Raw genomic sequence first — 24,500 nt, 5'->3', positions numbered from 1 at the left:
TTGTAAATACCTCCAGAACAACTTTTGTAAATACCCCAAAAAGCCCTCACAAATTTATTTTATTTTTTTTAAACTCCTACTCTTTCTCAGAAACCCTCCCTGGTGATAGCCTGGACTCCCTGAGTTCCTCCCATACAAGGATGTTATGCTCATGAAATTATGCAAGCTCATTTAAACAAACAAATGAACAAACAAACTACACACACACAAAATAAAAAGATCACAAAAAAAACAATCCTGTATTAAGTAATATCTTTGACCAGAGTCAGTCAAACTATTCCTGAACAGCAGACCTAACGCAGTAACAACAGAGACGTGTTATAAACCTTGTTTCCTTCATTTATTACTAGATGAAGAAACTGTGGTAGCTATGTGCAACGTCAGAATTATGCGAGTCTGCATAGAAAGAGAACACCTACGTTTCTTTGTATTTATGTTCTTCCTGCTTGCTTCACTTGAAAAATACTTTTCTAAAGGTATTAAGGTATGAAAGGTATTAAAAGGGTATTATTAAGATATGCAAGGTATTAAGAAAGTCAGGATATACTGATCAAGCATAAAAAGGAGCTGTCAATACATCATTTTTACAGCCACTTTTTTCTAGTCTTAGTCAGCAGTATAAGAGACCAACTTCTTAAAATGACAACATTTTCAAAATCATACTGGATTCACAAATTTGTTCTTTGTTGTAAGGAGTCGTAAGAAGTGAGAGACTCAATCCATTTTTCTTAAAGGGAACAGCAGAATACAACATAGTATGAAAAACTGTTTTTTATTAAAGTCACTTTATATATAAGACCTTTTATACTGACACAAGCTGTTATTGATAATTTAAATTTTGCAGTAAAGACACCTCAAAACGCTTTAGTATTGAAATGGCTGTAGAATACAGTGCAAATCGTTGTGGTGTCTGAAGCAGTCACTCAACTAACAGGGTATGTTTAGACATCAGCCATTCATTCACAGATCAGGCACTTCAAGACAGAGTTCAGCCAAGTGAAATTACAGGTATTGTCACCTGAGACAAATTGCCAAGAGAATTCCATGCATCCCATTTGGCTTTCTTGACAAAGTCCAGCATACCTGGCTTTGGAGAATTGCAGGGACCCTCAGTAGCCTGGAAAGAGAGTGAAACAAATATTTAAACCTCTGGTTACATTTCAGGTACCTTGGTAGAAAAAGATGACGACTGTTAGGACTGTTACGTGCTCACAGTACAGAATTCATCTCTGAGACAGAAGGAATTCCTACTGGCCAGGCAATATTCAGACAGTTCATATGCCATGAAACATCCACTGTCTGCTATTTCCTAACACCTGGTATTAGGCCTTCAGATGTATCTAACCAATATGAAACATTCGTTTCCAAGATGAGAAACCACTGGATAAGACCTATGAAGTTGGATCTCACTTCAAAGTTAACTTTAGTATGAGCAAGAGCATTGGAGCAGTTGACCTGCAAAGGTTCCAGAGTTCCTGAAATATTTTACGACCAGTTTTCCTGCAGTAAAAGTACAGTATCAGAGAGGTATTTAGAACGGAAGATGAGGAAGGACACGTTTATGAGCTCACTATTATTAATTGGTGAAATTACCTGGAACAGTCTACTGTCTTTAAGTTTTTATTTTAAGGAGCAACTGATTGTCTTCTTCAGCATAAGAAGCCACAGCATGTATTAACCCTGATCCACAAATGCTTCCCCAGATACCAGTACAAATACCCTAAAGAGCAACTACTTCTACATAGGTCTGCTTCCATGGGTAGTAAAGAACAACCTTCACTCAGGATCAACCTGGGAGAACAGCTTCTTAAATTAAAAACAAAACAAACAGACAAAAAAGCTTGCCACAACAACCAAAAGCAACCTTCAAATATTTACATCACTGTAGTATAGGACCAGTTGACTGACAATAGATGAAAAATTCAAGAGGAAGCATGTGGCATTCTTTTTTTTTTTCCAGGCACAAGCAGTTTTCCTGTGTCATTGCATCAATATATGCTACATTATATGGAAGACATCACAAACTGGATGTAATTTGGCTCTATTTCTTTGAATAGCAGTTTATATTTAAATCATGACTTATAAGATGTAATAGTTCTGGCCACATGTAGAATTCAGGCAGAGCCTGAGGGACTAGAATGTCAGGAATATAATTTGAGCACCTGAAGAAATTGTTAAGACAACACATTTGAACAACTTGTATTTTAATCATATATTTTACAGGTCCATCCCCTCAGCTTACAAATGCCTCTTACAAAAAATGGAACTTAAGCCTACCTGTTTAAACAAAGCATAGAGTTTCAACTTAGTTTCATTCCCTGGATCCTTTTTCAAAAGCTTCAGCTGTTCTTGAGCCTTTTCAAAGTCTTTCTGGCTGACTTGCATGGTGGCTGTAGTCATGTGCAGGTGAACTGCTGGAATACAAACAGCTTGCACTTGCCTGTCAGTAAGTGGGAAAAAATATCATTACTTGTTTTTTGTTTAAGACTAGGAGAGAAACAAATATGCTGTTTTTTAAGGCAGTTAAAATAAATGCAAAACTGCAAATATTTTACCTGCACTGATCAAAACAACAACAAGAAAGCTAGGTATTAGAAATTACAAGAAAGTTGCTTTAGTTCAGCTGCAACATAATTAACCTTTGGAGATCACCACAGCTCACACCAGCTCTCTCTGGTATGAAAAGTGCTAGAGTCAATGCTGCCAGATGACAACAAAGAAACCATGCAGCAATACAGCAGATGATCGTATACTGCCACTAAATGGCAGCAGCAGTAAACTAATACTTTGCTGTTTCTAAAATAAATCAGAGTCCTACAGGTTATGTCCATGACATATGAATACAGAAGTAAATATATATTTAAATCTCTGTACACAACTGTAACAGCTTTACATGTCTACGAATCACAGACTATGCAGCTTGTCTGGTTTTTTTTGTTTGTTTGTTTGTTTTTTCCTCCATGTTTTTGTCATGTTTTCAAATTTGTGTGCTTTTATCTCCAAGTACTGTAATATAAAGGCCTGGTTCTCTAATGAGGACAACAAAAATGAAGACTAATTTCAAAAGTGTACTTTAGAAAAGGTCTGGTTATAAAACATCCCATAGACATATGAAATAAGAATAGGCCTAAATATTCTGGAAGACCTTTCCATCAGGAAAATGGTAATTTCAGCATAAAAAATAAAAATAAAAAAAAAAAAATCAAAAACAAAGTAGTCTAAGAATTTTGACTTGTTTCAATATGGCAAAAGCATGCTGTCTCAGCCTTCTTTGGTTAATTTACAACATATGTAAATATATTTACTATTTGAGCATTGTATGTATCAACGTTTCTTCTCTAGGTTAGTAAAAACAAAAATCTTTTCCCATTCTATTTTATGGACACAGCTATCATGATAGAACATCATACAAGAGAGATGTCATAGTCACATTCGAAAAAGTAATGATTATCTAAAATGCAGACTTACGAAATGCTTAATCATTAATTCATTAGCGTTTCAGTTACAAACCTGAACTTTAAAATCATACCTATCAGGAAAATTCTGCCATTTCATAAGCATATAATGAGAATTTTAGAGAAATTTAAAAGTGCTACCTATTTGTCAATGAGGATGCCAAAAGCATTGTCATTGCTCTTATAAATACAATTTATTTTCTGTTGCAAGCCAAAAAGTGCAGGCAAGAAATGTGAAGAAGGCCCACTATGTGCAATTAATTTTGTTATTCTTCCATTTTACAAAGATACAAGATTTTGTAAAAATGTTTGGAAGATCTACCGGTTTTGTTACCTATCAGAGTCCTTCTGTATGAAGGAATCCTAGGTTCCCACTGTTTACCTGTCTAGGGCTGCTGATTTTGAATGACAAAAAAGGAAAGAATATTTTATGTTATATACAGAAAACAGCAACACAAACCTACACCTTCAATGATTAAAAAGAAAGAATTCTAGTAACTCCTTCAAAGTCGTATGCTATTAAAAATAAATATATCTGAATAACACAAAATGGTATTGACTACCAAAAAAAAAAAGAGCGGTGGGCACAGAAAGTCTGTTTACTTCAGTTGATCAGACTTTATTAAAACAGCCCAGACAAATGTGGTTTCACCATCTGCCAGTTCAACTGGCATTCAGGCACACTGGTGTGTGCTCAAAGACAGTGGCAGGATTTAAAAATTTATCCCTCACCTGACGGAGAAGCTATTCCATCAGCCTGTGGACTTCACGTTCAGCATCAGTACCAGCACTTTCACAAGAAAAAGTGTGTCCACGTGGATAGAGACACAAGTTTCTGAATACTAAGCTTCTTTGTGTGGTCTGTCCTGAAGTCACAGAACATGATGTTCACTTTCAGATCCTACCCCCAAGTGTGTTTTTAAAACCATGTTTACAGGAAGAACAAAATGAGAGTGCAGAAAGACAATTTTTGTTTTATTTTTAAGCCATGTTGGGAATTACTTGAATGCTACTGCTCCCAAGATCATCTGTGTATGCAGCACAATTTTTTGATTTAGTTTTACACCATGTATGACAGTCCTGACTTCACTATAGCTTGAGTCCAGTCACACAATACTTTAGATATTATACATGTAGATAGGCTTTAAGAATCTATTTAATATACAATCTGACAGTGACCATGTTTTTGTGACCATAAATGAACGCAAGTTGAGGATAGGGGGAGAGGGCAAAGGCACAGCTACCAGTCTGAAAGTACATACACACGTATGTTCAAGGTTAAGGGAATATTGGATTTTGCTTCTTTATTAAGGACACAAAGCAGACAAGTTAAAAGAGGAGAAGCAACCACCTGGGTGAACAACAAAAAAACTGGCTGGGGAGAAGTGGAACAATCTTTCAATGAGTCTGGACACAGAGCTACACTCCTTTGCTTTGTTAGTTATATCCAGTTTTACTTCTCAGCAACAATATTTTTTGGGGGTAAAATAAATAATCTATCCATCTCAAAAACTATCTTTTGGTGTTATTTTTCTTTTCCTTACCCACTGGTTTGCCATAGGAGATCGTGCAACTTAGCTGCTTATTAAAGTATGGCTATAAAAAAGCCTTCTTCTTTCTATCTCTTCCCTGCTGCTTATAGCTCAGTTCTCTGCAGGGTATCTATGATTCATTCCTTTCTCTATGCCTTCTGATCTCAGAGAATGCTCACCATGTATCAGTGACAATCACCAGTTTCCAAAATGTTAAGGCTAAGCTGACTGCTACTGTTTCTCTATTAAAATAACAAAGGATGAAAACACAACAGAAAAATTAAGTTATCTCACACTTCACTCATCTTGGGCAGGCCCTCGTTCTTCAGAGGGCCACACAGATGGCATGAACAGAGCTCCTGGGCTCCATGCAGATGATGTGAAGAGTGAGGAGATGACTGGACCGCCTGCCAGCACCCAGCAGCACAGCCATCACTGGGACCACACAGCAACAACCACAGGGACAGAGGAGCAAGAGGCTGCTCAACTCAAGCACACCACACACAAACTGCCTGCCTCCATCCACCGCTCCCCTGCTGGGGCACCGAATCCTTCCTACTCTCTCAGCGAGCAAATCCGTGACTCCTTTTTGTGGCCTCACTCAAACGGTACAAAACTTTGCTGAAACAACTCAAGGCAGGTGGAGAGGGCCAGAGAGAGAGAAACGAGGACTCACAACTTGGCAGAGCAGCCGCACAGTCCACTACAAACGCCTCCGTGCTCCTGCAAGATGATTCAATTGATATTTCGCAAGCTGTATATTCTGAAAAAATAAATAAATCCTGAGTAACACTGCCTGAACCTGCAACATCCAGGCTGACAATCACAGCAAACTTATTTTCTTGCCTCGAATATCTGCTTTTTCGTATCTCACAGTCCTGCCATTCATGCTGTTCTCTGTATTTTTCATGTAAGTGTCCCTTACCCTAACAAACATTTGGACACGAGCTCTTAATTAAGACCTTATACTTCAATTACACTGAAAGTCATTTCCTCACTGTTTAAGTGATTAGCCAAGACTGCAAAGCCTGTTAAAGAAAGAGCCTCTCATTTCAGTATAGTTTTGTTACTTGTATAAGGGCTTCAGAGTTAAAAATGCCAACTTCTTGTAAAACACTGCCCACTTGTTTCCTAACTTTTAAAGGAACTCAGCAGTTTACTCATTAAAACACTAAAAGTAGAAGCTCGAAGACCTTTTTGCATAGGAAACATCAGATGTGCTCAGCACAACGAATGAATGGATATACGATATACCTGAACTCCACCTTGCCTTTCCTTAATAAAGGTTTTCTTTTAAATGGTAGTAGTTCCTGGGGAAATAAAGCACAGGCAAAAGCAGTTAAAAATCCTATTAGGATTATAAGCAGTGGGTGGTGCTAGAATCTCATGGATTTTAAGCTCCTGACAGAACTAGAAAACGTTCATTTCACGTTACTGTAACTAGCTTTAGGGAGAGCAAGAAGAAAAATAATATGACGTGTTATCAGACAGCAGTAAGTGGTACATTACGCTGTCACTGGGATGAATCCTAGAACATATGTTTAATGTAAAATACGGCTCTGCCCTCTATATTATGTGTAGTACTTCAGATAATATATATGGCATCTCCTCTTTGTCATGATTGTTATCACAAGATGCTGCAATCCTTTGCAACATCCTTTCCACACGTTTACCATGCAGCACAGCACCCACCTCTTGCCATTTCACCCACACCTAGTGTTACCCCATCAGAAAATGGCAATATTTCTACCAGTGTCCTTCCCAGGCAGAGAGGAAACGAAACAAAACACTGTTGAAACAAAATACCTCTGCTGCTGCTGCCACTACAGATAGAGTTGTGTGGGTCTTGTTTTTCCAGATAAACAAACAAAACCACCAACAAAAAACTGAAGCAAGGATACAAAACAATCCGGTCCAACATTAGTTCATTTACATGAAGGGAAGCAAGAGCAGAGCTGGTGGGAAAGGCTGCAGTTGGAAAGAACTGCAGCAGCTGTTAGAAGTGAGGTTCATGAAGGGAACAGAAACCAGTATTTAAACTTAGATCTGAGAAAATCAGTGGCCCATGGGGGAAAAGAAATTCAGCCTGAGACACTGACTGCTCTCATTCTTGATGTGCACCCCTCCGCCCCAAGATTTCATTTCAGCATCTCTGAAGGAAAGGTTCAGAAAAGCAAAAAGAAAGGTTGATAACCAAGAAGCAAAGGACCAGCAGAGCCACTCTTTTGTACCTTTCTTGGTAACTAGGAAAGTAACACTATTTTCCACATTCGCTTGCAGTATTTTCTGCATGCAAAAAAAAAAAATGAACTGCATTTCACTTTATTTTGCTAAGCAAGAGGAAGCTAATGTCTATGCTGTTAACAGAATAATCTTTACGGATTTTAATCCGGAGGTTGCCCACATCACCATTCATCATGCTGTTTGTTGTATGCTATTGAAACCAAACAGATATTTACCCACATGTTAATGTAACATTAAAGACTGATAAATTTGAGCATAGCCCAAGTGCTTACACAGCAATAAAAGGGCTTTCCCCATATAGCCGAAGGTGGACAGGGGGAATCTCAAATTTCTGACATATTTTTCCATCTTCCAAGTCCTCTCACTGGGAGAAGTGGCACCTGACAGTGCTAAACCAGAAAAGGTTGTGACATGGCTGGGGCAATCACTCCTCCTCCTCTGCTGCTGGAAGCGGGAGCGTTGCATGTGGATGGCTGATACACACAGAAACCCTGGACAGAGGTTCTTCCGGGCGTAGAAGCAAAGCAATCCTCTTTTTCTTTATCTCACCCTGCTACAGGTTTCTACACACACTACTTCTTGTTATATACTCCAGATTTATTTTTTTTTTTAATTTTTATTCCCTGTGCAATTTGTTTCTATATTTATAAACCTCACAAGTGTCTATCAAAGGAGCACTAACTCCGCTACAGTATCCTATCAGGCTTTAGGTAGGAAGTGGCATCAAGTTGTACGAGCTCTTTCCTACAGGTAGGAGTTCTGTGGTAGGTATTACAACGTCATACTAAAGAAACCTCAGCTTGACCATGTTTATATTAACATAATCACATAACTTCAGCTCTTAGTTTTAGTCTTGCCCTTCCAAGTTTCTTCTCTAATACTGGGAAACATGGAATAATCAAATCTGACACTTAAACACCTTCCTTCACAACTTCTGACATCTTGAAAGAGCCTCCCCCTGCTTCCACAGCTAACTTGTGTAAAAACTTCCACTTCCCCTCATGTGTATTCATCTCTTTCAGGAGCCTCTGTATTGAAACAGAAAACAATTCAGAGTGCAGCCCCATGGAATTCAGCCTCCACTCTGAAGGTGGAGAAACAGAGACTGCCTCAAACAACATTGCCTACTCAAATCTCAGTAACTGGGACATTTTCCAGCATCTAGCAACTATAAAAGAAGGAAATGCAGTTAACTGAGTTGCTGGTTCAGCCCTGCACTGCTTACACCTGCTAGCATGCACCCTGACAGCAAGTTTGCAGCACTTGAAGTTAGTTGGTTGCAGCAGGTCAGCAGGCAGAGCTGTTCTGTTTCTTCCTGCAGCAAGAAGCAAGGTGCAGCTGACCAGGCTCCTGCAGAGACATATCAGAACAAACTCATCACCTTTTGGACCAAAACCCAGTAGCCTAAAAAGTCTTATCACCACCAAAAAAAAAACCTCTCACAAAATCAACACATTTGATTTACTTGGTGAAATACATCTTGTTAACCATCGTGATAATACAAAGGTGTTGATGACTCAGTAGACAAAACTCAAGTTCAGTTTTCCTAAAACTCATTAAAAAAACCCCTACTCTCCCTGTTCTGCCATCACAGTCCTTGGCAATCCTTCGTTATTACACTGTGGCTAATGTGGAATTAGTAAAATGCGTTACTATCAGATTATAATAAAACTTCTAATGCTCTGGTATTTCCAGCGTATCTAGTTATCAGGAAAGATCAGTGCAAATACTCTACAATCAATTCACTTGCTGTTGTTTTAATAAACAGAAAGAAATGGAAGTCAAATTATTTCCTCCTTTACATTAGAACAACTACTGAAATGTTCTAAACACGAGTTTGGTGTACAAATCCTTATCAGCTTTTAATATTTTACCCTCCTACACTATTTTGACATACAAAAGCTAGAAGATAATGATGTGTCTGCTGGCAAATTGAAGTGCTGAATCACTGTTGTTGAGTGTAAGTGGCTCAGCTGCACTCGATAGGATTTTTTTCAATCTTAAAGAATAGCTGAGAATCAAAGATCTAGATTACCATTCACTGAGGCCTGAAATGGGCTGTTCTTTGCGCTCTGTACAGGCACAGTTAATATTCTCTCATCGCAGCTGCTGGGAGGGAAGCTGGGATCATCTCCTGAAATCTCTGTAAGAGCTCTTTTTCTCTCCAGCAGACTTTACGTTAACTGAACGTGGTGGCTGACAAACACCAGAGGATTTCCTGTACATCCTCAGTCCACGTAAAACATCTCTCCCAGCAGGAAGATTTTCAGACAGATGTCCTCTGAAACACATTTGGAAGTCATAAACATGGATGTTAGCAGAAAAATACAAAGCTGCGATACCCATCTGTGTGACATTTGGTGAGTATCAAAGTTTATCGCAGAATATGGAGACCAACAAATTCAACATGTTCTTTGTACATCCAAGGTGACCCTCTCACAAAACAAACACTCAATTTTGCTGCTAATGGAGAGAGGAAAAAGATATTTTTTATTTGGCTTCTGGGGATGAATCTTGCTGACTGCGTGGAAAGCAAGAAAGTGTGCTCATTGGTGTTAATACCTTTTGGCCAAGGCAGCTAGGTTTCTGACAAGGACACAGCCAGCTACTGAAGCCTCCCCTGCATTAGAAAATCCACCAACACTACAGCTAGCTCTGCTGAACCACTGTATGAAGACAAGCTGTTTGTCTGAAGCTTACTTTCCCACGTGAATCCCTGACACCTAGGTACAATAAGGACAGACACAAGTAATACTGAACAAGCTACGTGACAGTAACAAAGCAGGATTTGTCGACAGCTTATGCTGGACAAACCCAGGATTCTTGCAGATAATTTAAAACCAAACATATTACAACACAAGGTAGTACACTGCTTTTGGTTCTGGCACTATTTCTGGAGCTCAAAACTAGACAAACTTACAGGTGTCCTCCTGGCAGCTACCAGTGGGGATGCAATGTGCCAGGTCATGTCGGCTTGTGCTATCCTTATGGGGATTGACGAAAACTGGAGGTCTGGGAAAGAGGCTGACAACAAAGGTGTGTTTCATCAGACATCTTACTGACAGTTAAGAAAAACAACACAAAAAACACCCAAAAGATTCTTCTGTTTCAGGAACAGGGTTGGTATACTGATGTGTTGAAGCAGGAAGCCTCTTACAAGTAATATTTATCATTGTATAGAACGGCACCATATTTAAAATAAAAATGTTTTTGAATGTATTCATTTCCATTTCAATAATGCACAGTGAACCTAATCCTCAAGAAATCTTTTTTAATCCCAATGAAGAACTGAATCTCCTCTGCTCAACGCTGGTGAGGCCATACCTGGAGCACTGCGTCCCGTCCTTAGTACAAGAGATGGAGCTAATGGAGAGCACAGCAGTGGGCCATGAGGCTGACAAAGGGACAACTGCAGAATTTCCTTCTCCAGCCTCACTGTGTTTTCTGCACTGGAATAAGATCATTGCAGGAAAAAGAGGAGGGGGGGAGGAGAAAGTGGAAAAGTGAGAAAAAAAATTGGGGGCAAAAAAGAGAAGAGAAAAATGCTTTCCGTCTGACAAGTCAGATGCCAACAGACATCACTTTTGTGAGCAGTTTAAAAGGACACAACAACATTCAGAAAAGAGAAATGTGTGTTTGGTTTTGTTTGTGTTTGTTTTGTTTTTGGCAGTGGCTGGAGGGGTTGGAGGTTGTTTGCTTGATTGATTTTAAATCCAGCGTTGCACTACCACCATCAAAAAGCTACCATGAACTACACATGAACTATACAGTCAGACAGCACCGAGGGCAAAGTTGTGTTTGTTTCTAAACCAACACGGTGATAATTTCTATTTAATCTCTGATTAAAAGAAACTTTAGCCATTGACTGGATCACAGAAATTTCTACCTGGAGTACTCCATGTTATCACTTAGAGGTAGCTTTATACATATAAGAAAATAACAACATGACTAAACTTTACACATGTTCTTTGGATTTCAGCACAAGTGCAATCCATCTATCTACTGAATTTACTGCTGTCTAGTATTGTTACACTTTTTGTATGTTTTTATGAAAGTCAGTATCTTATGAACAAAGTGATAAAGTTATTTGTTCTGTAATAACGCTTATGATCTCCTTTCCACGGTTGGAAACTACTACGACTGGTCATATTAAAACCATAAACTGATTAAATACTATTCTGATTATTGTAACAATTATTTTTTCATTGCTTTCCGAGGGAAAAAATTACCACCAGGGTATTTTACTAACCAGGATGCTGGCATATTATCAAGTTGTTTCACTTTGCTTTTACATGTTAATCACCACCAGACATCCCCAAAGCTAAACAAATAGCACTACTTATTCAGTGACTTAAAGCCTGAATTTTGATGGAAAAAAGAAGCCTTCCAGAACCCACTCCAAGAGAGTTTTTCTTTCCTCTTTCTGGTGGAGCATATAATACTGAATTACTTGGCAATGATTTCTGTTCCTTTGTGAAATAAAGGATGGCTTAACAAGACCTTTAAAATCTCAGCTCACAGATCCTGCTGAAGTTTACTGATTACAGTCTAAATTTTATTATAATGAACTTCCAGAGAACCTGAACAATGTTCACTGTAATCAGTGTGCGAGTCACAACAGAAAGGCTCCATCATTTACTACATCGGAATAATGAAGAAATATCTGATCTGAAGTGAGTATCAATATATTTGATATTTGGGCGGATTACTTCACATCGATCATCATTTACATTTTGTTCATTTGTTTGTAATAGAACAGTCAGGAAAAGGGGAAAAAAAAACAAATATTCATATAGTGAATACAGTAATAAAGTGGAAAAGAGAATAGAGTGACATAACCAGTTCAATCTTCCACGTGTATTTATTTACTCTAACAGGGAAACGTCTGGGTTTTACTTCGGTGTTATTGTAAATGGAGGGGTAGCTGCAAACAAGGCTCATTACAGTGAATTAAGTCTGCATATTGAGCCCAGGTAGAACAACGTCTTTTGCACTAAGAAGCCTGAATTCCCAACATTCACGTATTTTTCATTCCTTACTATTTGCAATGTTCCAGAGATTTAGTTAGAAATAAACAGACCAACTTCCAGACACCTTGGCTTGATATCAACTGTGAACTCTTGTATCCGGCTCGGTTCCACGCAGTTAGTAGACCCAAGTTTGTTGCGGTTCTTTTCTGGACAACTGCAGGTGAGGCCAAACATGGGGTCAAAAGTTGCAGGCACAAAAGCAATTTCTACTGCCAGTAACAGAGAATTCTGCAACAGATCCAAAGAAGACTAAGGCACGTTAGCAAACTGGGGTTTTGAGGATATATTCTGATATATTGCCGAGGGCAACAGCACAAAATTCCAGTTCTCCTCGTATGAGTGGAGAGGCTGCACCAGGGAGTGAGAGAGGGCAGTAGGGAAGCAAGTGACAGCAGCTGCTGCCACACAGAGACAGTGTCAGCCAGCAAGAAAGAGGGTAGGAAGGGAAGAGGCGATATTATCCGAACAAAGCTCTCAAACTGTGCGTGGCCGTACCCAACTACAGCTCTGAGTAGGACTGGCAGACAGCACGAGACACTGCCACTGCAGCGACACAAGGCAGCCTGCCTCTGAGCTCCCTGGGGCCAAACCTGGGAGACCGAAACGGGACAGAACAAGAGATGCCACCACACTTAAAGGTCACCTCCTTGATGGTAACATGCTTCAAATGGGTTTTCCAAAAGGTGAGGCTTGGACATGCACTGGGTGTGCTGGCACCTGCAGTTAGCCCCAAATTAGCTCTCCAGCCTCCTCACTGGAGAAGTTTCCTCACAGCACACGCAGTCCCAGGGTAAAGACAAAGCCCCTGGACCTCTTCCCAGAACTTTAAGTCTGCCTGGCTTAGTTAACACGATAGGAAGGAGGGCAGAAAACAGCCATGAGGACTGCAGGAAGAAAAAATGAAGAGATGGCACCTAAGTCACTGGTGAATGGACAGCTTTCAAGGGTTTTAATATCCTGCTTTGCCATAAATATATCAAAAGGACATTGATATCACGATCAAAGAACACAACTGTGCTATCAAGTAAAGGACAAGCAATCCAGAAGGCAGGTTCAGCTCGTTCCCAGCCAGAAGTAGAAGAAGGCTGCAGAGACTGCACATGGACGTTGCTATTGTGCTGGGACTGTGAGTACTGTGCTGCGCTCCTGCCGTGCGGGTGGGCTGTAAGCCTGCAGATGCTGGGTCAGAAGATGATGCTGGGAAACAGTGGAGAGATTTGGGACACTGTTCAAGAGCCAAGATGGAAGTGAACTCTAGCCCTTAGACTGCTGCCTCCCAAGCCGAAGAGCAGATATTGTAGTAAAGGCGGATTTACTGGAAGGATAAAGTATTCCAGGCATCTGCAGAGATCAATAAGGCCACATAAGCAAGAAAAAGCCAGCAGCTTAAGGGTGAGTTAACTGTTTTTCAATCCACATTATTTGAAACACTAGAGCTTAATTGCACTCCTTTGAAAAAGGCTCTTCAGTATTGCTGAGAAATGAAAGTAGTTTGTAGAAAGCTCAGTCTCTGACAGACCCTGACCTCCTCTAAAACTGCTGAGAGAACCATACCAAGGAACAGGGCATGTTGTTGGGGTGTGTCTACATTGCCGTCTTAGTTTGGATCAGAAGGCTCTTCTCGGAGTAAATCTCTACCTTGTTTCCAATGCCATTCCCCTGGTTTCTGTTGCAGAGCTGTCTCACGCATACATGACAGATTGCTTCCAGATTAAATGATCCCAGATGTCCTCCAGCTGCTAACAGGCACTCAGGGCTAGGATTGTAATACAACTAGCATGAAGTAAACCCTCAAAACAAGGCTAGCACAGATGCAGGTTTTCCAACAACAAATGTTCTGCTCCTACCAGTCTACCCAGCAGTGACTGCAGATACAGCCTGTCTCACACAGCGAGTTGTGGGGCCTCCAATCTTAAACAGCTGGATGTGAAGCCTGTTGGATGAGTGCAGCCTCATGTTCTGAGCGTGTCTGTGTCAGCTTCCCCTGTTCGACAGATTCAAATTGGAACAATTACACATCGTGATGGAGAAGGACAAGAAGTGGGCAAATGGGAGATCTTGCCTATGGAACACACAACTCTGCATCTGGAACAATGAAAAATGCCCTTGTTAGAATAAAGAAATAAGAATTTAAGAAAAAATCTTGCATTTTGTCCTTATATTTGTATGACTGTTCCTCTCCCAGTGCTCCAAGGATATGCCTTGTTTTTATAGAATTGCTAAAGGATTGTAAAAAGGGTTTCCTAGATTCACTGGCATGGCAAGGCTGTAAATGTCTTTGATATAATTCTTCCAGTATGCCCATCTGGTGTTTGTGACATACTGCACCTTTTTTCTGTATTACCAAAAGCATTAAATCATTATTAATATTTAATTATATGACATTATTTCACACACAGAATCTTACTACTTCAAATACTAGCCTAAAAAAATCTAGTAGTCCACATTTTTGTTTTACAATTTAGAATTTCTTTCCCTCTCTCTCACTGTAACAACTCAGCTATATTAACATTATTTGTCTGTAGAAAAAAAAAATGCCTAGAGAGTTGATTTTTATTTTTTTTTTTAATGAAAGTGAAGTCATGTCGCTTGCACAATTTGCATTCTCTTTGTTTCTCCCTGTATCTTAAGATGTTCACGTACATACTTCAAAGAATTTCTCACAAAGCTTTGGGGAGAAAAATATCACAATTCAATGGCCAGACTGCATAAACGACTAGTTTCCTGGTCAAGATGCACTCATTCATAACTGAGATGCCTAGGTAAAAGGATACCTAGGTAAAAACAAGTAAAAGCATTCCACTCATAAAAACACGCATTATAAAAGTTGAATTTATATGTTGCAGCAAACAGTGCATTGCTGGTATTTAACCTACTGTTAGGATCACATTACTTCGGTCTCTTACTTCTGAACTCTCTTACCCAGTATACTTAACACACCAAATGCATACTTCTCTTTAACTGGGTATTTATTAAGCCATTTTTAATAGGAAGACAAAATTCTACAAATTAACTTTGTTTGCGATTTTTATTCATATACAGCAATTTAACAGTGGGATTTCCCATTTAACCATTTTCAGTAAAATGAAAGTGTCAATTGTCTACTTACAAGTCAAGCCAAGTTCTGCTTCATGCAGGCCAACTAACACCAGAGATGCACAGCTGCCGCAATGCATACTACTGCATGTGACACTTTATTTGGAAACAAGTAAAAGAGATAAGTAATAAAGGCACACAGCAGGCAACATTACATCAGTATTTGAAAAGCTGTGCTAAGCTGGAGTGTTCTCAGCAGGGAGCCTTAATTAGTTGGACACACAATTGTGCTCGTTTTTAATAAAAAAACACAGAATCGTTCATTATTCTGCATATTACAATACAGTTTCAGATGTCTTACCACCAGCCTAACTGGCAGTTTCTTTGGTGGTTGAACATTTGCCACAGGAGCCAGAAAAATTAGGGCAAAGACTCTTAAAAAGAAATGCATCAAATGTAGGTATTCCACTTCCACTGGGTTCAAACACCTAACCCACAAGCACCCGCCTTTTTAAAGTAAAGTGATCTCCCTGGACTTACGATGAAAGAAACATCTCATCTTGTGTGTTAACCATGTACATACAAGGCAAAGAGAGAACTACTCAAGTTCATTAAGCAGCACAGCTTAATGGGACCGAATACCTGACCTTGGCAGGTGAGAGATGAGACTGCCCAGAACTGAGGAAATGGCAGGCATTGGAAGATGAAGAACTTCACCAAGCTTTTAAGCAATGATGGGAGACACTCAGACTTCCACGTATAGGCAGCAGTTTCATAGGGGCATCTAGATCTCAGTTTTGTATTTAAACCATATCTGTTAAATGTATCTTCCAGACTGTCCACAGATTCTCAAAGTGGCAGTTCACAATATGTGAGGACTGACATGAAAATTCAAAAGCAGTTTTGCTTATCTGGTCTCATCTTATTCCTACAACCTAACTACATAAAGCACGTACACTTGCACCAAAATCATCATTGAATTTTTCAAACAAAAACCCTCTGCTGTTGGTGAAAGTGCATCTGAGCTTCCCAGCCCAGAAACCTGCACAGAGACATAGAATCATTAAGGTTGGAAAAGCCCTCCAAGATCATCGGTCCAACCATCCCCCTACCACCAATGTCACCCACTAAATCGGGTCCCTAAACACCACATCCAACTTTTCCTTCACGGCCCTCAGCAATGGTGTCTCCACCACCTCCCTGGGTAACCCATTCCAATGCCTGACTACTCTGAGAAGAAATGTCTCCTAACGTCTAACCTAAATCTCCCCTGGTGCAACTTCAGGCCATTTCCTCTAGTCCTATCGCTAGTTATCTGTGAGAAGAGGTCAATCCCCAGCTCCCCACTGGGGAGAGCAATAAGATCTCTTCCCCCAAAGCCAACTCATTTACAATGGTTTTGCAGCCCATACATCAAAGTGAGGGAAGTGTTGTGAATGACAGAGATATCCTATCTGAAAGAGCTCCTAAATAGTCCTGAACAAGCAAAGGGCGAAGGACTGAGGGGTGCTTCCCTAGGGGTCCTTGCACTTACTCCAACCCTTTTCTTCCTCCCACATCAGGCCAGCACCATCGATACCTTACACACTGAGCAATATGGGTGTGGTGTGGGGGTCATTTCTCCTATGGACAGGCCCATGGACCTACCTGCAACCTGCACCTGTGGGTCTGTATGTACACACACACACAGGGACCACAAACCCTATGGAGAGGAGCACCAGCTGTACACAAACCCAACCACAGTCTCTCGATACACCCTTTTCGCCCCTCATATATCTTCTCCAAACTTTTCCCTCAGGATTTTCGTAGCGAGGCCCAGAGCCTCAGGCTCAGCCGTGACCATAAAGGAGGTCAACCCACTAGAGGAGCACCACCATCTTCTGGCCTCAGAAAGCCACATACTCCTGAGGTGACCTCAGAGCAGAGATAGCTTCAAGATGAGATGAGGTTACCAGGGCTCCTGCCTAGCCAAGCTAAATAATCCTGAGAGAAAAAGTTCCACAGCCTGTCTGGCACTGGGATAATCTATTTGCTGGGAAATAGTCCAAAATCTTTTAGAAGGACACTTAGAATCAAGTCACATCCAATTATGTGCAGGTTTTAAGGTGTTTACATGAATAACTAAACCAACAAAGATTTCTTATGGAGTTGTGGTGAGAGTCTCTGCCACCCACCTTGGTGGGTGCTTACACAGGCACTGCTCAGTGGCACTGCCTGCACCAGAACCTCTGCACTTCCTCGCTGCGTGGCTCCTTTCTTTTCTGAAAGCAAGGCCGCCAAGGCACAGCTGCTCAGTACTTGCAATATTTATTGTTCTGGTTTTCAACTAACACACCTGAAAGATGCCACTGAAATGGACAAGAGGGAACTTTTTAAAGGACAAAGCGGAAGCAGACAAATTAAGGTCACTGTTCAGAGCACTAGATGTACAGTGAAACTTTAACAACAGTTTTAATGAAGTATTTCTTAAGTTGATTCAAGGTTTTTCAGTATAATGAGAAGATGAAGTGCTGTTTTTGAGTTTAGCGTTTGCACATTTGACATCTGCAACAACAAAAAAAAAAACAACAAGAATTGGGGTGAGTAAAGGAGGTAACAGTAAAAAAAAATACAGCAAAAGTTAACTTTTGTGTTTTGATACATGCACAGTTTCTCATAGAAGGAAAGCTATTAATTATACATATATATATGAAAAGAGGCAAAGAAAAATCAGCCACTGAAATGGTGAATAACTTCCCTCAGAATTTCCAGCTGCAGTGTCTCCTATGTCAAGGAATTCAAAGGATAAGTTTGCCTCATTTCTGGGAGCTCCATGGCCAATCTGAACACAGAGACAGAATTCTAGAAACAGGCAGGATGGATTAAAAACTAGAAATCCAATTGACTTCTGCATAAGCTATACGTTAGGAATATCATAATAAACGTTGCTGGGAAAGACACAGGTGTGCTCTGATCATTTGTGACCGAAGAAAACACATCACAAGCAAGTGTTTTAACCTCTTCTCCATCTTCTTGCAAGATCCAGCAAAGGTGAGTTTGGACCCCGTCCCACTACTGGAACTGCGGTGCTCTGTAAGTATGCTAATCACTGTTTTATTACCAGGAACTGTATTTTGTAATGCTGATGAATTGTGCCAAAGGTTACAAACAGCTGAACTGCACTCCTTCTGACAAGCTGCCGCAACTGCAACAGTACCATCATTTGGTGTTAAACAGCGCTTTATTTTAAAAAAGGGGGGAAATCTGAAAGAACCACAGACAGATTTTTATGTGAATATTCAGCAAAGACTTTCACATCATAAGCGTGTCTAAGAATATAAAATCTCAGTAACTTCCAGATCATCTGCCAGGCATACCAGTAAAAGAGATGATCAAAGCAGCACAAACCTTAACCCTGCTTTCACTCTTCCTAGTCACACCTGATATCTGTCCAAAGGAAGACTAAAGGAACTTTCCAAGAGATTTTTACACAGATATGGGTCAAGGAAGTCAGGTCCAAGGCTGTGCCTTTACTTATTTTTAACGCGGTGGTACTATTCAGTACACAAGCAACACCGGTAAGTAGTCTTTTTTTTTGTCACAGCACACGAACAGCAGTATTGTTCTGCAAGCCTATCTACAGCATACTTTGGAGGAAAGGCGGGGGAAGGAGCGGCGGGGGCTCACCTCGCTTCGCAGAGAGACCGCCAGCACAGCCGCCGGAGGAAGGTCAGGGCCGGGGCCGCCATGACATGTGGGCGGGCGGGCGGGAGGAGCCGGCAACTGCGGGCAAATGGCGGCCAGCGCCGCCTTACCAGCTCCCCCCCTGCCCACGCACGGCACCGCCTCCAGCGCGGAGGGGTGGCCGTCAGGGAGATGGGATGAGAAGGGAGAAAGGGGAAGGGAGGGGGTTGAGAGGTGTCTCGACGCCATAAAAACCGAATCGAGCCGGTCCCCGGCTGGGGCTGGTAGTCCTGTGGGAGGAAGTGGTGCCCTGCCGAGCCCCCAGAGCCTTTTAGCGTTCTGCGGCACTCTGAAGCGATGCCTGCAGTAGCTGTAAAAAACGCACTTTTGGTAAAAGCAAACATACAACCAAACAAATAAACACAAAACAAATAAACACAAAACAAACCGCCAGGCTGTGGTGAAAAAGTGATGTGCTAAGAGACCGAAGCTGAGCCGTGTGGTAATTGGTGCGTGTCCTGTCAGCCATCTCACTCCTAATGCTGCAACGCAAATCACAGGAGCGGTTTATGAAAAATTATGAATGTGAAAGCAGAATTACTCAACAGGCAAAAGTCATAGGCTCAAATCATCCTGAAAAATCACCTTGTAACACTTGTGTGGCCTAATCTAACCCCAGTGCCTCAGGAATAGCTGGTGTGGTGCAAAGGTGGGATAAATGCTAATGTCACCCTGACTAACCTCAAGGCAAGAGACATAAGTATTTATTGTCAAGGTTTTGTTCTTTCAGCCTCAGCTCCTGACAGTACATTTAACGTTTCCTCAATAATGTATCTGCTCAGTGAAAGATGTTTCTGTGTTCTGTCAGGTGCTGGAAAGATCTTCCCAATTTGGAGACAGCTCTGTCAATCTCCTTTCATAACACATCCATTGAAATCATCCTTTAGTCTTGCTATTTTGTTCTCCCCCAGAGTAAATGCATTTAAGAGTTTGAGTTTTTCCTCAAAAATGAACATTTGAAAACCATTAATTAACTGTGGGGTTCTCATTTCTTAAGTGTTTGATTACAGTTTTCCAAAAGCATACGTAACCATTCGGCAACTGTCTGCTACCCAGGACTGTAAGGTAAAATTAATTCATGTTTGCAGAAGACATTGAAAGCATCCTCCAGAAGGTGGTATGGTACATGCTATCGATCCTAAATCCTTACTTAGCCATAATCAAGAAAAAAATCATGGTTTTTAAGTGTGTACCTCATTTGACAGAGAAAGGGTTTTGAATTCATAAAACCAAAACTATGGGTTAATTTTTTTGCTCAAAGATATAGGAATGAGGCTTTCTGTGAATAAGAAAAATAAGAATTTGGCTCTAAAATACCAGCATTTGCTTTGTCAAATAATAACACTTTTCTCTTTCTATGACATTTTTGATCTTGTAGTTTGAAAAGGCCAGAAAAATCGTTATGGAAATGTAATATAATGAACTTCAGTTCAAAGTTTACTGTAATAGTATTGTTAGCACTTATGTAATGAAGCTAGAAAGGACTCCCTAGAGAACTCATTTGGTAAGTTGCATCAGATTTATTATTTGACAAACAAGTCCCTAATGACAGTGCCTTCTCTAGTATTGTATTGTTAATGGTAAGAAGAAGGGTTTTTCCTAGCTGCACTTTTATCCTGGTATAAATTTGAATACTCTTTTCTTTAGTTCAAAATAGTGCAGCTTCACATTTTATTCTTCTGTCTAGAAGCTACATGAGAAAAAAAAATCATATTTTTTCTGAAGTCTCTTGCTTCTAAATTATTACCCCGTTAAAAGTGTAAGAGACTTTTATATATTTGCTAAGTTAGAGATAACTAACAGTAGCAAAAGAGACCCATTAGCCTCAGTTCACTCATTTAATTGTCTCTTGTGATATGTATTCCAGTGCCTCCGTGCAGGCAAATAGAAAGCACAGCAGCTGCACTTTATTTGGAAGGTTTCTTCTCACCCAATACTACTTACTTGCAGAAAGCTTTTGCTGTTAAATATCAGAGATAAACATCTTAGTTTTTATTTTTATTATTTTCATTCTATTGAATATGTGTGTGTTTAAATAGATTTGCCTTTGTAATAAAGTCACATTGATACTTTTGAAATTGAAAGAGCATTTTCAAGTTTAACCTGAAAACAGCAAAAAGGCATCACTGGGTTCAGTCAAAGATGGAATGTATGCTATAGGAATGAAATAAAGACATTGGTACTATTCAGTCCTTACCAGAGAGGAGCACAGAGAGACAGTAACCCTGGTGACATCTTTGTCTTATCACCACTCTCAGATTCATGTCATTATCCATATGTTGTGTCTACAAGAGTGCAATTGCTCTATGTGTCTCTAGAAACCTACACCTTCAGTTGTCTTCCTTCATTTTTTCTTTTCTCTCTCATTCTTTCTTTCTGCTGCTTAGCATTCATCTGTCCGCTTAGGTGATCTAAAATATTAAAACAGCATTTTGTGAATTGCATGTTACAAAGATATCTTCCTATTCTACTGGTGTTGTTACCTTTTCCTGTTATAAGTAATAACACATAAGTATGTGTTATTACTTATATTCTTACTCTGGGAAGCGGCACCTTGGAGGAGCTAAGTCACACACCTGTTAAAATGGGATTTCAATGTGACTTAATATTGCACACCTTTTTTCCTGGCCCTCTGTATATGTGCCTAAGTGCAATTTACCATATATGTCATGTCATAATAACTATAAACTAGGTGTATGCCAGAGAAGCTGTTGCACACTTATTATGAAACATTTAATTGGATCAAAGGCAAAATCATTTGGTAAGTTTTCAAACCACTGGATCTTGATGTTTTGATTGCAGAATCAGTGTTTCAGCTAATGTAATCTATACCTATGTGCTGTGTATTTCAGTATAATTGCAGGTTCTTTGACATGCTGATACAAGCCTGAACAAAAAGTGTTCTGTGTACCTTCTTGTTGGAGAGGGAATGGTGCTATTATCACAGAATCACAGAATCATCTAGGTTGGAAGAGACCTCAAGATCACCGAGTCCAACCTCTGACCTAACACCAAGTCCTCCACTAAACCATATCACTAAACTCTACATCTAAACGTCTTTTAAAGACCTCCAGGGATGGTAACTCCACCACTTCCCTGGGCAGCCCATTCCAAAGCCTAACAACCCTCTCAGTAAAGAAGTTCTTCCTAACATCCAACCTAAACCTCCCCTGGTGCAACTTTAGCCTTCAGTCTGTCTATTTTCCCCCTCGTCCTGTCACCAGGCACATGGGAGAACAGACCAACCACCACCTCGCTAAAGCCTCCTTTAAGGGACCTGTAGAGTGCGATAAGGTTGCCTCTGAGCTTTCTCTTCTCCAGGCTGAACAAGCCCAGCCCCCTCAGCTGCTCCTCATAAGACTTGTTCTCCAGACCCCTCACCAGCTTTGTTGCCCTTCTCTGGACATGGGTGATGGTTATCGTGGTGACGGTTCTGATACATCAAGGTGATCAGTGCATCGTCAGCTACATCACCACCAGTTTCTTCAAAATTGCAAAGTATCTCACAATCTGATCAGCACAATCATCTTCTTAGCTCTAATGGTAATTCCTGCACTTTTGCAATAATTTCTGCAGTCTTTATGTCATGTATTTGCCATTTTCCCCATAGATTATCTGCAATATATTTCCTGTAATGTGAACTGAACTAAACTCAGGATTAAGGAGCTGAATATTTGTCATCCTTTACCATGACAAGGCAGCTGGTCTCTCTTTGATAGAAATTGTTTATCCAGGAAGCAGATGTGTTGGGTACTTTATTATTCAGAATTTGATTTCCATGGCAAATAGTTTGGCATTATCACTACAGAGAATTTTAATACATATTTAACAGAAAGTTATCCTGATGATTTATTCACCTTCCCCTTGAAAACCAGTCCAATGAATCCTGAAGGACTTAGTTGTGTGATGATGTTACTATGTTTTGTGGTTGTGTTTTTTTTGTTTGTTTGTTTGTTTGCTTGCTTGTTTTTTGTTTGGTTGGTTTTTGGCATTGATGATGACAAGCAATTTCAAACATGTGAGATAGGTTTTCATAGTTTTGCTTCTACAGTGTAGGCAACTAGTGTTGTTTTACCATTAGTAAAAGACATTAATCACTGGTGTCTTTGTAAGCCTGGTTTTGGAACCCCCTGTTTATGTGAACCATCTTCTTACCTCAGCATGAAAGGCATGTGCAGCCCCCAACACCCAAGAAGAAATTAAACTTCAACCCATTTATTTAAGCAGAGATTTTTATTGAGAAACTTTAGCATGAGCTCTGAATTGGCAGCTAACTAATCATACAGTGCTTTGCTCCACTTTTCTTGGCTGGACTGTTTGTTTATTTTCAGGCAATTAGTAATTCTGGAGGAATCACTCATTTGCAGCATTGTCCTTAGCCAGAATCTAACATACCAAATTCTGAGTCCACAGCTTTCAGTAATCACCACCACTGACCAACTGGTGCATGCTCTGTCTTCTCACACTGCAATAACGTGGCAACCAGAAACATTCTTGTTACTCCAAATCACTGCAATTCTTTTCCCATTAATGCAAATTAATTTACCCCATCTAGCTACAGATTATCCTCATCTAATAAACACATCATCTGTTCTACCTTGATTTATGAACCTTTCCAAATCTCTCAGCATTCACTACAGTTGGACAACATACATCATTTTTATGAAGATCATATGTGCTGAGCTACATGTTTAGGCTTACCTCCCTAAAATATTTTCACAAATGAGGATCTGAAGGGCTAAGCTTATGCCTAGAAAATACTCTTGTTTAGGCACTGTGCCACTGTTGAAGGCCTTGCCTCAAGTGTGCCGTAAAGTTAGCTGACGTGTTCTTATTGCTTAGTCCTCCTCCCTGTGTCCTATGATGTCTCTCACTATTTTCTCTCGGAATTTCACTGTTCAGTCTTTCTGATCCTTCAGAGTATGGCTGCAGGACGTGTCTGTGTTGCACAGGCTCTAATACAATTTTCCTTAGTTAGATCATGGGCAGATTCCTATTTGCTTCGGTCATTCACCATTACCTTCCAGTGCTCAAAGACAGGGGAAGGCTATACTATGTAGTCATGATAACTTCTGTGCTTCTTATTAGCAGCACTTAGCTGCTCTTAAAAGTTACTCCTGCATGTTTAAATAAATGATTTGGTAGTCTCGTTTTGAGTCTTCTCAGGTGTTGGTGTTCAGAAATTGCTACATTTTCCTGAGCAAGCTGTTCAAAAGTATTGACTGAAAAATTAAACTGCACAGGAATATTATTCTTAGTGTTTAATCAGAATAGAAACAAAAGTTCAATAACAAATAATATATATATATATTTAAGGAAATAACATGCAAAATAACTTCAGAGAGTTTTTGTAGACATTTAGTTGGTAACTAGTAAATCTATATGTTTAGCTTTTAAAAGACCTGTACGTTTCAAAATATGTTTTGGATTTGCAACTCCTATTAACAATCTATGGAAGTGGTACATGCTCAGCATGCTTT

General features: G+C 40.0%; 1 protein-coding gene across 8 annotated transcripts in view; it reads right to left on the bottom strand.

The window, feature by feature from the left end:
- ECI2 (enoyl-CoA delta isomerase 2) overlaps nt 1–19,224 on the bottom strand; it is a 30,478-nt gene extending 11,254 nt beyond the window's left edge. The window contains exons 1-6 of one of the 8 annotated variants that reach the window (XM_068670818.1): nt 18,964–19,080; nt 9,267–9,512; nt 8,457–8,581; nt 6,242–6,297; nt 2,278–2,440; nt 1,019–1,117 (exon numbers count right to left, since the gene is read on the bottom strand). In XM_068670818.1, the coding sequence (XP_068526919.1) occupies nt 1,019–1,117; nt 2,278–2,440; nt 6,242–6,297; nt 8,457–8,468 (330 nt within the window). In that variant the 5' untranslated portion in view covers nt 8,469–8,581; nt 9,267–9,512; nt 18,964–19,080. Of the gene's footprint in view, nt 1–1,018; nt 1,118–2,277; nt 2,441–6,241; nt 6,298–8,456; nt 8,582–9,266; nt 9,513–12,325; nt 12,451–13,899; nt 13,932–14,108; nt 14,246–18,963 lie in introns of those variants that run through there. The other 7 variants (XM_068670821.1, XM_068670822.1, XM_068670816.1 and 4 more) reach the window with 7 other exon arrangements.
- Between the last annotated feature and the right edge of the window lie 5,276 nt (nt 19,225–24,500).

The sequence above is a fragment of the Anas acuta genome, chromosome 2 (genome assembly GCF_963932015.1).
Source record: "Anas acuta chromosome 2, bAnaAcu1.1, whole genome shotgun sequence".
Taxonomy (NCBI): Eukaryota; Metazoa; Chordata; class Aves; order Anseriformes; family Anatidae; genus Anas; species Anas acuta.
The sequence above is the reverse complement of the archived record's forward strand: the minus strand, read 5'-3'. Positions and strand labels throughout refer to the sequence as shown.